This window comes from Asterias amurensis, chromosome 14 (genome assembly GCF_032118995.1).
Source record: "Asterias amurensis chromosome 14, ASM3211899v1".
NCBI classification, from domain to species: domain Eukaryota; kingdom Metazoa; phylum Echinodermata; class Asteroidea; order Forcipulatida; family Asteriidae; genus Asterias; species Asterias amurensis.
The window spans coordinates 8,528,947-8,542,547 of record NC_092661.1 but is presented as its reverse complement, the minus strand read 5'-3'; the positions used below and the strand labels follow the sequence as shown (position 1 = coordinate 8,542,547).

The window sequence follows — 13,601 nt, the reverse complement described above, 5'->3', positions numbered from 1 at the left end:
AACAGCAGCTATCTAGCAAGGCAGTGGACAATAATATGAAGAACACACACAACATATTGACACCAATCGGCACCATGATATAGTAAATATCTACGTACGAGTCTGCTGTGGTTTCTACAATCAATGGATGCAGTTCAAAGACCATGCAGTATAGGTGAGGATTTTGACTGTTGTACTTGTTGAAGTTGACACACCAGAAGTGTTTCCCTGCTGCTGATGTTTCCAAAAGCTACTTCTTTTGCATACAGTGTTGACATTTATAAATCTTGTGAGTCTCTGAAATTCAATAATGGTATATCCCCAGCCGTGACATAAGCAAGACACTTAACCATTGCTTTGTCCTTCGGATGGGACGTAAAGCCGCTGGTCCCATGTGTTGTGTAACGCATGAAAAAAGAACCCAGTGCAATTTTCGAAAAGAGAAGGGGTTCGCCCCGGTGTTCCTGGCTGTGGCTGCTGTATGCGCCGTAGCACATTGTAAACCCTTATAAGGTGCTAAATAATTGGGTCTCAAAATTCATCACTGCAATTACCTATCTTTCTGAAAGTTTGTATATACTCAGCGCCTTGAGTACCTTGTTTGTTAGATACGTGCGCTATAAAAGACTTCGATATTATTTATTGCTGTTGAGTTGTAATCAACAGGCTTTGTAACCGCGTCCTAGTACAGGTACATCTCCTAATGAGGTGGCTCCGAAAATTAACCAACTGGGTTAACAATCTTCAAACAATCTTCAAACAAGTTGTGATTCGTTAAAGTTTGGAGTAAAAATTTTCTACTTGTCGGTTACTGACAAAATGTTGTGAACTTCTTTAAAACAAGTTGGCGTAGATTAATACACACAAAGGCAGCTTATACACGATATGATAATAAGACACAGCTCTCCATTAAGTACGAATGATGTTATTCTCAGAGAGACAATTAGTCGACCCAAAACGGAGTTTTCCATTAATATCACACTTAAGGTTTCAACACAAGTACAAAGACTCGAAGCTTCAATATTCAAACTGTCACACGTGAAGGAGTGGTCTGTCAGCCATTTTGCAAAGAGCTCTTTCTTCTCTGCTGCAACTCACATCATGCCATTGGCTCTCATTTCCATACCCGTTATTCAAAGCTGCACAATCTTCATCTCCCTTATTATTCGGTTCAGTAAAGTACCAGTTTCTGTAAGCGACCTCTACGTTACCCTCTCTGCACTTCCAGTTCCCCTCCACGTATATATCGTTACAGTCGAGCCATACTGTTCCACCAGTTGGAATCAATTGCGCTATAAACTCGTGTTCTGGATCAGAGCTCGGTACACCAAGAACACCACCCAGGTTTCTACACTCGTCTCTAGCATCTGCCCAGGTAAATCTCATCTCAGTGATCTTGTAGCATGAGATTCCCCAGTAATGCCAATGCTCTGGACAGGATCGGTTCTCATACATAAATGTATAACATTGCTCGTATCGAGAGGCTACCACGCCAAAGCAGCAGCTATCTAGCAAGGCAGTGCACACAAATGTAAAGAACACACAATACATATTGACACTAATTGGCATCGTGTTATAGTCTCTATACATTACGTGTACACGGTGGTTTCTATAAGTTACAACCAATGGTTGCAGTTCCTGTAAACCATGGCAGATGTGTGGATATGGACTAGTTGAGGTTGTCACACCAGATCTGTTTCCCTGGTTGATGTTTCCAATAGCTACTTCTTTGTTGACTTCGATAAATCCTTTGAATGTCTCAACTACAATCAATTTGTTGTTGAGTTGTAATAAACAGACTTTGCACCGCAATTCTCCTGAAGAGGTTACGAAGGAAACTAACCAACTTGGTGAATAAATCTTCAAACAAGTTGTGATGCGTTACAGTTTGGAGTCAACATCTTAATCTGTCGGTCTGACAAAATGTTGAGAATAGTGTTCTTAAAACTATGAACAATTTGGCGTGGATAAACACAAGATTACTTAATACGATACGTAATTTGATACAGCTCCTCTGGAGTACGAATGATATTCTTCTCCGAGAGACAAAGTCGACTCAAACGGTTTGCCTCGCAGACGAGTTGTGATATCTCCTATTTCTGTTTCGCAACCAAGCTCGATTCTAAACTCGTCTGCTAAAATGCGCACACTTTGATTGGCTATCACCAACAATGAATTATGAATAAACATGAACACCAGCGTTGGTCCAACCATTCAGAAGCCACAAAGGTCTGTAAAGACTTTATTGGCCAATCAACTTCAGCCACAAGCGATATTACTTGTTGTTATTTTGATATGGATAGAAAAGTAATTTACTCCCTCTGAAAATAGCTCTTGCAAAGAAAAATATTGACTGCGTCTTTGATACAATGCGCCCTTCAAAACACTCCAACACAAAATGGAAAAATATTGATTGGGTAAATAGAATTAAAGCCATCGTGGATAATATACCTTCCTATACTGATCTTGATTCCCCCAAACTGATGAGTCCAACCTGTTTGCTTCAGAACCTTTCTTATGTCTTTCATGAGTTGTACACGCCTCGACTGAAGTGTCTCGGCTGCTTTGATTCGGCCAGAAAGAAAAACAACGAACCTCTCAACCATAATACCAAAACGGAAACATCAATCACCCTTAACGTCACCAAAAGGTCACTGTGGATCAGTCTCCTTTCTCAGTTTGATGGGGAGTGAGTTCCTGAGGGAAGATCCCGGCCGAGAGAAAGAACGGTTTCCCCAGGAGTGGTGAGAAACCATGAATGTTGGTTGTTCCCACCACCAGTTTACTAATTATAGTTTCGTCCTTATTACTTTTTCCCACACCAGTGCAAAGATTATTTTCTGCACAGTACAAAGATTCAAACATGCATTTCTATAATGTTATCCGTTGCAAGTATTTAATTCTTATAAAGTGTCAAATAAAGACAATTTTACTTGCTGTGATACATATTTGGATCGATTGTATGGTGATTTCTCCTGTTAGTCAAGTAAAGGTTTTTTGCAAATAAAATCACCATGTTGTCGTCGCATTTAGATTCAGATAATCAAAATTAACATCGTATTGTGTTTGAATAACACCAGAGTGTTAAAATATTGAGTTATAATATAGGTTTTCTCGGTCAATTTCGGAATATGAGCAGCCAATTTAACCACCAAGCTATTCTATTTCGCGCAAAATCGAATGCTACTCAAAAGGGTCATTCGATTTCGTTTTGGGATTAGTCAAATGTAATGTTACATCATTCGAATTAACAAAATAATTATTCAATTTAACAATTCATCAAAGCAGCATTCAAATTCGCAGACGCTTCTTGAGGCGTGTGTGTCACGAAAAAAAATGACGCTACACTAAGTTGAACTAAAGGAATGCTAAAGGAATTTGACTCGACCCAAAACGAAATTGAATGGCCGAATTCTGAATTTGAACCGCAGTAACAACTGCAGCTTTAATTCAAACGCATGAAAATGAAATTGACTGCTCATTTGCCGAATTTGACCGAGAAAACCTATATTGAGTTTTTGTATAGCGCTATTTTGGGTGTCCCAAAGTGCTTCAATTGATACCCCTGGTCCGGCCTTAAATCATTCCTGAAACCATCTCAGCTCCCTGGGGAGTTACAGCCTTGTGCAACAAATGCGCTACTCGGCTAAATATATCACAAGAACCATCTCTGCCCTCACAGGTACCCATTTACCCCTGGGTGGAGAGAAGTAATTATAGTGAAGTGTCTTGTTCTGGGACACAAAAATTAGTGTCACGACCGGGATTCAAACCCACACTCTGCTGAACAGAATCATCAGAGCTTGATTTCGGTGTTCTTATCCGCTCGGCCAAGATACCCCCATGATATTTAAACATCTTATGATGTAAATTTTGCGCTTACGAACACCATTTTCCCGCTTACATACAAGCGCAGAGTTACTGCGCTAGCTGTGTAATAAATAACAATATGTTCAAGTTCATCTACTCTCAAAGTTACCCCAAGTTAATAAGTCATTTTCAACATTGGAAGAATGCAGAGTCTCAGTACCGATTGGCCGACACTTTTCTATTTTGAAACTCTTGGTGGCGCACTGTATTGTGGGTTAAGATATCAAACAAGCGTTTCGTAGTCAAAATCTTATGTATCTCTTAATTTGGATCATTGAGCAGCATGCAGGCAAACCATACTGACTGTATACTACGATAAAAGTGGAAGGCAACATACTTTGGTAAACTATTTAAAATCATCAAGCCATGGGAGGATTTACTTGACCGTTATCCCAGTTTCTGAAGCGTACCTCCTCGGTATCTTGAAGACACTGAGGTTTCACTGATTCGTTTCCCTCTGGAATCAGTCAGGATAAACTTGTCTTTTATGATCGAACATCGGAACGTACCGTTCATTGTGATAAACCTCTTGCCTCCTTCCAAATAAAAAAGGCGCCAAAATGACAAGACTCCGTGACAGGATGAAAGACCACTAACCAACGTAAACCAATGCTTGGTCCTCGTGGCTGCTTCAAAACGAGCTGATTTTATCCAACACATTAATGTGCGGACAATAATGTCTGGTCTGTACGATAGTTCTTCGGTAGTTCTATAAATACTTTTATTTGGAAGAGTTCAGTCGTTTCAGAATGAATAATTATATCAAACAATGCTCAAGTTTAAAGCCATTATACACTTTCGGTAACCAGTATTGTCCAAGTCCCGCACTTCGTGTATCACAACTTGTATATATAAAATAACAAACCTGTGAAAATTTAGGCTCAATCGGTCATCTGAGTCGGGAGAAAATAACGGGAAAACCCACTCCTGTTTTCGCGCGTTTCGCCGTGTCATGACATGTGTTTATAATAAATTCGTAATTCTCGCTATCGAGAATTGATATTGTTTTGATGTTTTCTCAACAAGTAAAGCATTTCATGGAACAATATTTCAAGAGAAGTCTTTCACCATTACCTTCTGTAAACCCTGTAAATTCTATGTAAATCTGTTAACTTTTTTTTTTTTTTTAATGGGTCGTATGAATTAAAAGTAGTAAATACTGACAATTACTAGCAAATACTAGTTTGTATTCATACGACCCAATGTTCCATAATAACTTGCCTGGGGAGGAGCTTAAACATTTTTACCCTTTTAAAACAGCTTGAGCGATTTTTTTAACGGGTACTCTTTTACAACTTGTTTATAATGTGTTCTGTTGTTTAATGTGATATTGATATTTGTACACTTGCGGTTTTCGTTCAAGTAGGTTTTTTAGGTGTCCATGTGAAGATACATGCTGGACAAGTATTTGATCCTTTATACAATGTTTCACATATTGAGCTCTACTTTGAACGTAACAACATCCAAAATCACAGCAGTTTCATGAGTGCGAACGAGGTTTACGAGCTCATTTAAAGGAACACGTTGCCTTGGATCGGTCGAGTTGGTCTTTGAAAAGCGTTTGTAACCGTTTTTTAAAAAATGCATATGGGTAGAAAGATGTTGTAAAAGTAGAATACAATGATCCACACAAACATGCCTCGAAATTGCGTGGTTTTCCTTTTACCTTGTCGACTAACACGTCGGCCATTTATGGGGGTCAAAATTTTGACTCCCATAAATGGCCGACCATGTTAGTTCGCACAGTAGAAGGAAAACCACGCAATTTCGAGGCAAACTTGTGTGGATCATTGTATTCTACTTTTAAAACATCTTTCCAACCATATGCATTTTATAAAATACGGTTACAAATGCTTTTGTTTTGACCAACTCGTCCGATCCAAGGCAACGTGTTCCTTTAAGTTTACTCGTTATCAGGAAGGTCACGATTGACAGATTGGGAAATTTACTGTTACAGCCCGGACCCACCCTACCGCCACTTGGAAGGCCCTTCCCCCTTTTAATAGCCAGCAGCCAACCAGACCCCACCAAGATATAAGAAACTTCCCTGCGCCACCTGCAGAATGGATATTAAGTGATATTCCATTTCAGCAAAACCATTTGCATGAAACCTTGTTTGCTTTTTAAATAGAAAAATACCTGTAATGAAAACAAAGTAATTGTCAAAAATAAATGTAAAATAAGGTAAAAAAAACCAAAAAAAACTTAAAAGTCAAACAAGAGCACTGATCTCTTTGTATGGGACGCTATAGCCATTTATTTTGAAACAATTAACTACCTTTACACACAGCATTACTACAATTTGAGACAAGATACCACAGCATCACAAACATGGCAAGTTGTACTTACGGGAGTTGCAGAATACAAATTCATTTATAGCATCTCTTACCATGAGACAAAGGATTGGCCCAACAATAACTCACAGTTTTCTCTTTAGTTACCCACACGATGCAACAATTTCTGAAGTCGGTTAAAGTGTACGAAAAAGTATGCTGTTTTTTTTTTATTTAAAAACATTCATGGTTTCAACTTTACTATTCTTGACTCAATGGTTCATAATATTACCAGTAATTTTTCTACAGATTTCCGCCTTAAATACTGGACAAAGTTGAAGCAATTGACAAAATGACCTCAATGCTTACTGGACTGCAGGAATGGAAACAAGCACGTAGTGTAATTAAACACGGGATAATTTAAGCGAAGAATCAAAGTTACTGCAATTGTTGTGACAATTTCAGCTTCATAGGTTTGGTGTTATTACTGCCTACTACAAAACCTTTATAAAGCTATTTTTTTGCATAAACCGGCGTTCACATTTAAATTTCACTGAAAACACACATAGAAATGTAATTAAAGCAACAGATGTTGCACCTAGTGTCTACTGCATTGTTTTCATCACAAGTGTTGCAAATTACAAGCTTCACAAAATCAGATATTTATTTTATAACGAAAAAGACTCTACCAATCAGTTTGCTCAAGAAAGCCAGCTGGAGACAGCTTTCTCCAGAAGACGATCAGATATATTTTTAATGATTGCAGACTTTAATGTTTCATAACAACTTGCCTGGATGGGGAGGAGCTTAAAAATTTTGATCCTTTTTTAAGGTGTTCATGGGAAGATACATCGACAAGTATTTGATTTGTTAAACAATGTTTCTGATAATTTAGCTCTACAAATCCCATCTGTTTTATGAGTGCGAACGAGGTTTACAAGCTCATTTAAGTTTACTTTTTAATTTTCAAGGAAGGTCCCGATTGATTGATTGGGAAATTTACTGGTACAGCCCCGGAGCAGGGAGACCGCCACACCGGTGTGGCGGTCTCCCCGCTCCGGCATGCTCAGAGCTCTGGGCGACGTCACAGGGCATTTTGGCACGCAGTAATCACGGTCTCAGAGCTCTGGCGTGCCTAGCTCTCCGGGATGATGTACCATGCTGGCGTTGCGGGCTCACGTCTCCGGTGCTCTGCCGAGTGTACGATAACTTCCCCTACCGCGCGCACCGCGATTAAATCTTCGAGACCTGTTGTGTTACCGTACGAGTGCTTTTTCGACGGGCGAAGCAACCTAAAACCATTTTCTGGTTTTCAGAAAAACCTTCTGCGTAGCACCCACTCGTTAAATACTTTATTACATGATTACTTTTTTCACAATACTGTCGCAGCCGCTCCACTCGTTCATCACCACACGATTTACTTATGGGCGCCGCCAAGACAGCTACGAGTAGAGCACTCGGCACGGCACTAAAATCGACTACTTTTCGCTTGGTGTGCGCAGGCACGGCATGACGTAATACTACCGTACTTGGTATGCTGGAGCTCTGAGCATGCCAGAGCGGGGAGACCGCCACACCGGACCCCACCCTTCCGCCGCTTGGAAGGCCCTTCATTTTTACTCATCAGCAGCCAACCAAACACCGCCAAGACATAATACACTTCCTTGCACCACCAGCAATGAATACAAAGTAATTGTCAATTTATCCCTTTAGTCCCTGCACCGCCCGAGTTTGCTGAAATCCAATTTCTCAAGATTATTGCAGTAAATTACTGGAATCGTAGTTCAAATTTTAAAATATAGCCATGGCTTAATGTGTATGCACAATTTTTTACCCTTTCGGTAATATTTGTATAAAAGTACAAGTTCTCATGGGAACAATAAATGCCTCTCGTTAAACGGCTATGGTAACTTTTATGGCGAATATTTTTGTGCACGGATAAAATGGACACAATGGCTTTTCAAGGCTTTTGTCTGGCTCAATGCTCATACTGGTTAAATGCGAAGGCGTTAATTTTTGACAATATCATCATGAATGATGAACAATTTCCTGTTTACTAATGAGCGTTTTTTTTCGTAAGAGCTAAATTATTTCATCATTAGCTTCGACAAGTCAACTGTGAAGGGAGAATTAATAACGATATGTAACAACTAGATATATTAACAAATGCGTAGACCTACTAATGACTATCGAGTTTTCTTTTGATGTTCCTTTTTTTTTCTACAAACACAAGCTAGCGAGGTTTCCTCGTACCGCATACAGTGTATCGCTATAGGCGGCTGGGCGGTACAGTGGCTAAATGGTTAAATGTATTGGACGCTTTAGCCATTTATTTCAAAACAATAAAATACCTTTACTACACAGCATTACTACAATGACAAGTTGTACTTACGGGAGTTGCAGAATACAAATTCATTTATAGCATCTCTTTAATACCATGAGACAAAGGATTGGCCCATCAATAACTGACAGTTTTCTCTTTAATTACCCACGATACACACTACCGTTTCTGAAGTCGGTTAAAGTGTGCAAAAAAAGTATGTTGTTGGTTTTTTATTTAAAAACATTCATGGTTTCAACTTTACTATTCTTGACTCAATGGTTCATATTATTACCAGTAATTTTTCTTCAGATTTCCGCCTTAAATACTGGACAAAGTTGAAGCAATTGACAAAATGACCTCAATGCTTACTGGACTGCAGGAATGGAAAAAAGCACGTAGTGTAATTAAACACGGGATAATTTAAAGCCATTGGACCCTTTTGGTAAACAGTGTTGTCCAAGGCCCACACTCTGTGTACCACAACTTCTATATAAAATAACAAACCTGTGAAAATTTAGGCTCAATCGGTCATCGGAGTCGGGAGATAACAACGGAAAAACCCACCCTTGTTTCCGCGCGTTTCGCCGTGTCATGACATGTGTTTAAAATAAATCCGTAATTCTCGTTAACGAGAATTTATATTGTTTTGCTGTTTTCTCAAAAAGTAAAGCATTTCATGGAATAATATTTCAAGAGAAGTCTTTCACCATTGCCTTCTGTAAACCCTGTAAGTTATTTGTAAATCTGTGAACTTTTTTTTTTTTTTTTGAACCGAAAGGGTCCAATGGCTTTAAGCGAAGCATCAAAGTTACTGCAATTGTTGTGACAATTTCAGCTTCATTGGTTTGGTGTTATTACTGCCTACTACAAAACCTTTATAAAGCTATTTTTTTGCATTAACCGGCGTTCACATTTAAATTTCACTGAAAACACACATAGAAATGTAATAAAAGCAACAGATGTTGCACTAGTGTCTACTGCATTTTTTCATCACAAGTGTTGCAAATTACAAGCTTCACAAAATCAGATATTTATTTTATAACGAAAAAGACTCTACCAATCAGTTTGCTCGAGAAAGCCAGCTGGAGACAGCTTTCTCCAGAAGACGATCAGACCATACTGATTGAAACGTCGAGTTGAAAACCAACGGTTCTTTTCAGAACCACCCCAACTCGAGGTCATTAGGTCCTACATGGTGCTACTGCACAAACCTTACTATATCGTATTTCCACCAAGCAAAGTTCCGAATCCTACTTTTGAATTATTATGTGGTTCGTGAAAGGGAAAACCCCAAAAGTCATAGTTTCAAAAATTGTTTATAGGCGACGTGATGTCATTAAAATGAAGCATACGTTGATTCGTTGCTGCCGGGCTAAGTTAAAGCAAAATGCTCATATACTCCAAAAGTGCAACTTACCGAAAGTCGCCATCGATATCTGATCAAAAATCATATCGATGGTAAGATTAAGATCGATAGAGCAATCCGTTCTCAACTAACTTTGCAGTCAAATCGATTTGTTCTCTTTCGGTCTGTTATTTTCGTATTAAATGTCAGTTGTTGAAATAGTAACAAGAGTTATCCACCTCAATATCTGCTTTATCAGCTTCTTCACGAGTGACGTTATTGAGCTGGCAGATCTTCTCTTTGCTGCTGCGTCCAAGTCGTACATTGAAGGAGCGGCATCGAGGATCATCCCGGCACGCTGAGCCACACGCGACCACGCCCTTGATCGGTAACTCCTTGATGACGTGACCGGTCAGGCAGTTGGATGCGAAGCGGCCGTTGGTGTCTGCTTGCAGGCAGTGCAGGCTGATTTGCGGGGTGGTTGGGGATGGAGCGACGGCGGGGCGCTGACAGAGCACGTACCTCAGCCAGGTACACGAAACATCCACCCAACGACCATAGGAGTTAGGATCCATCACGGCACAATCTTCTCCTCCTAAATTGTTGGGTTCGTCTGATCTCCAGTAGACGAAACTACATTCTTCGCCTCCCTCACCAGGCTCCACCCACTTTCCTTCTTCCTCCCTATCAGTGCAGCCAACCCAGAATTCACCTCCTCCGACGTAACTTACCATGTCCAATATATACTGGTGCTCTGTGAATGACATAGGGAATGCCACACGGCTGCTCAGAGCGGTACAGGTGTCGACTGCGTTATCAAAAGTCATTCTCTCCATCACTGACTTGTAGCATGACTCGCTAAATAACACCCACTCAGAGGGGCAGATAAAACCTTCATTGCAGCTCGATACAACGAAATAAAAGGCAACTGCGAATAACAAAATTAAGGTTTTCATGATTGACGTCAAAATGAATACAAGACAGATGTACAAGACTCGCTGATGGAGATAAATCGACAATGAGATAACATTGCCGGTATATAGCTCTCCTTAAGTACAAGCGATGTTCTTCTCAGAGAGACAAAGTCGACCCAAACGGTTGCATCGTGTAATCTCTCTTTTGTGTTTCGCAATCAAGCTCGTCAAATTCTGCTTTCGCCTGCTAAAAATGCGCACACTTTGATTGGCTTACTCCAACAATGCATCATGAATAAACATGAACACAAACTGTCGTCTAACCATTCACACGCCACTAGTTTTCGCAATGGCATATGGTAAAATCAGCTTAGCCACAGACGGTACGTGTTTTGTATTCTTTCTGGATTGAAAACAAAATACCAGTCTTTACAAATTTAGCCTCCAAAAAATGACCAGCTCCACGGGTAAGACAAATCTGCAATCCATCAACAAAGGCAAGGGACCGACAAACATGATATGTTGTCAGGGTAACGCCTTAGTCAACTCTTTCCATCGATACAAACTATGAAGCTAATTAAAGTCATGTCGCTTCATATTGGTATTAAAATCTGCAAGATACGACAAAGGTTACTCCAAAAATAAGTCTATTGTACCAATTTCTCAGCAGTGACGTCTGCCATCGCGTAATCGGGGCAGCCACAGAAGTTCCGGTATAAATCTTTGAAGTGACGTGTTGGCAATAATGTACAAACAAGTCAATCGGTTTTCATACAGGCTGAGATACGGAACGCGTTAATTCTCTTCATTATCAATCGTGGCCGTCAGATGTTATTGTAACTATTGTGACCGTGCACGGAAACTATGCCTTAGTTCATCGATTGTATCCACTGGTCGGTGGACAAATGAAATGTTTTATTGTTCATTTCCATCTCGACTCAAAACCCAAATGAGTCATTTCCAATATTCAAAGAGTCGATGTCACCGGTCGGCCTCCTCTCTTCCATTTAGAAACTCATGGTGGCGCCCCATATTGTGAATCCCGAGATATCGTAAAGTTGTTTCGTGTTTCGATACCAATGAGTAACGTAGAGGGGCAAACCAAACTAACCGTAAATACTTCGACAAAGGTTGAACGCAGCTAAGAAATAGATTACGCGCGCGCTTAGAAGTAGATTACGCGATGTTACTAATAGCATAAAATTATTTCACGGGAAGGGTCCATTGCGTTCCGTGTGATAATCGAATATAAACATTGGTCATTATCAACCGTTTAAACACCCCCACGTGACGCGCTCTCCACCAATAGGAGTAGAGAAACTGTCTGGGGTATTTATGAATAATGTTTTAAAACTATATCGACTCGAAGCTTCGATGATCAAATTGTCACACGTGAAGAACTGGTCTACCAGCCATTTTGCAAAGAGCTCTTTCTGTGCTGCTGCTGCAACTCAAATCATGCCATTGGCGCTTCTCATCGTACCCGTTATTCAGGGCTGCACAATCTTCATCGTCTTTCACATTATTCGGTTCAGTAAAGTACCAGTTTCTGTAAGCGACCTCTACGTTACCCTCTCTGCACTTCCATTTCCCCTCGACCTCGAGATCATTACAATCGAGCCATACTCCCTTACTAGATGGAATCAATTGCGCTATAAACTCGTTTTCTTGATCAGAGCTTGGTACACCCAGAACACCACCCAGGTTTCTACACTCGTCTTTAGCATCCGCCCAGGTAAATGTCTTCTCCGTGACCCTGTAGCATGAGATTCCCCAGTAATGCCAAGACTCCGGACATGATGAGTCGTCACTCATAAAAGTAGAACATTGCTGATCTTGAGATGCAACTTCTCCAAAACAACAGCTTTCTAGCAAGGCAGTGAACGATATGAAGAACACAAAATACATTTTGGCGCCTAGAGGAAATGTCTCTACACGTTAACGTGCGAGTATACTGTGCCGGTTGCAGTTCGGATATGAACTGCTCCGTCGTTGAAATTTACACACAGAAGTGTTTCTTTGGTTGATGTTTCCGATGGTTACTTCTTTCGCATCATCAAAGTGTAAACAGTGTTGACTTTAATATCAATCTTGTGAATGTATCAAATTCAATAATGGTTTGCTGTTCAGTTGTTAGGCTTTCACATCGCTTCCTAGTTGGGATAAATTCTCCTGAAGAGGTTACGAAGGAAAATAACAAACTGGGTGAATAAATCTTCAAACAAGTTGTGATGCGTTACAGTTTGGAGTCAACATCTTAATCTGTCGGTCTGACAAAATGTTGTGAATAGTGTTCTTTAAACTATGAACAATTTGGCGTGGATAAACACAAGATTACTTAATACGATACGTAATTTGATACAGCTCCCCCCGAGTACGAATAATATTCTTCTCAGAGAGACAAAGTCGACCTAAACGGTTGCATCGCAGACGAGTTGTAATATCTCATATTTCTGTTTCGCAACCAAGCTCGCTTCTGATGTCGTCTGCTAAAAAGCGCACACTTTGATTGGCTATCACCAACAACGAATTATGAATAAACATGAACACCAGCGTTGGTCCAACCATTCAGAAGCCACAATTGTTTGTAAGATACTTTATTGGCCAATCAACTTCAGCCACAAGCGATATTACTTGTTATTATTTTGATATGGATAAAAAAGTAATTTACTCCCTCTGAAAAATGGCTCTTGCAAAGAAAAATATTGACTGCGTGGGAAAACACACTGGGAAAATATTGATTGGGTAAATAGAAATCGTGAATAGTACACCTTCCTACTATACTCATCCCCCAAACTGATGAGTCCAACCTGTTTGCTTTTAGTACCTTTCTTATGTCTTTCATGAATTGTTCACGCTTCGACTGACTGAGGGTGTCAACTGCTTTGATTTGGACA

General features: G+C 40.0%; 2 protein-coding genes across 2 annotated transcripts; both read right to left on the bottom strand.

Moving 5' to 3' along the window:
* Positions 1-1,011: 1,011 nt before the first annotated feature.
* On the bottom strand, positions 1,012-1,548 carry LOC139947384 (perlucin-like protein). Its single transcript, XM_071945289.1, has one exon. The coding sequence runs from the start codon at positions 1,546-1,548 to the stop codon at positions 1,012-1,014; it is 537 nt and encodes a 178-aa protein (XP_071801390.1).
* A 10,542-nt stretch (positions 1,549-12,090) lies between these two features.
* LOC139947380 (C-type lectin domain family 4 member E-like) lies at positions 12,091-12,612 on the bottom strand. Its single transcript, XM_071945286.1, has one exon. The coding sequence runs from the start codon at positions 12,610-12,612 to the stop codon at positions 12,091-12,093; it is 522 nt and encodes a 173-aa protein (XP_071801387.1).
* Between the last annotated feature and the right edge of the window lie 989 nt (positions 12,613-13,601).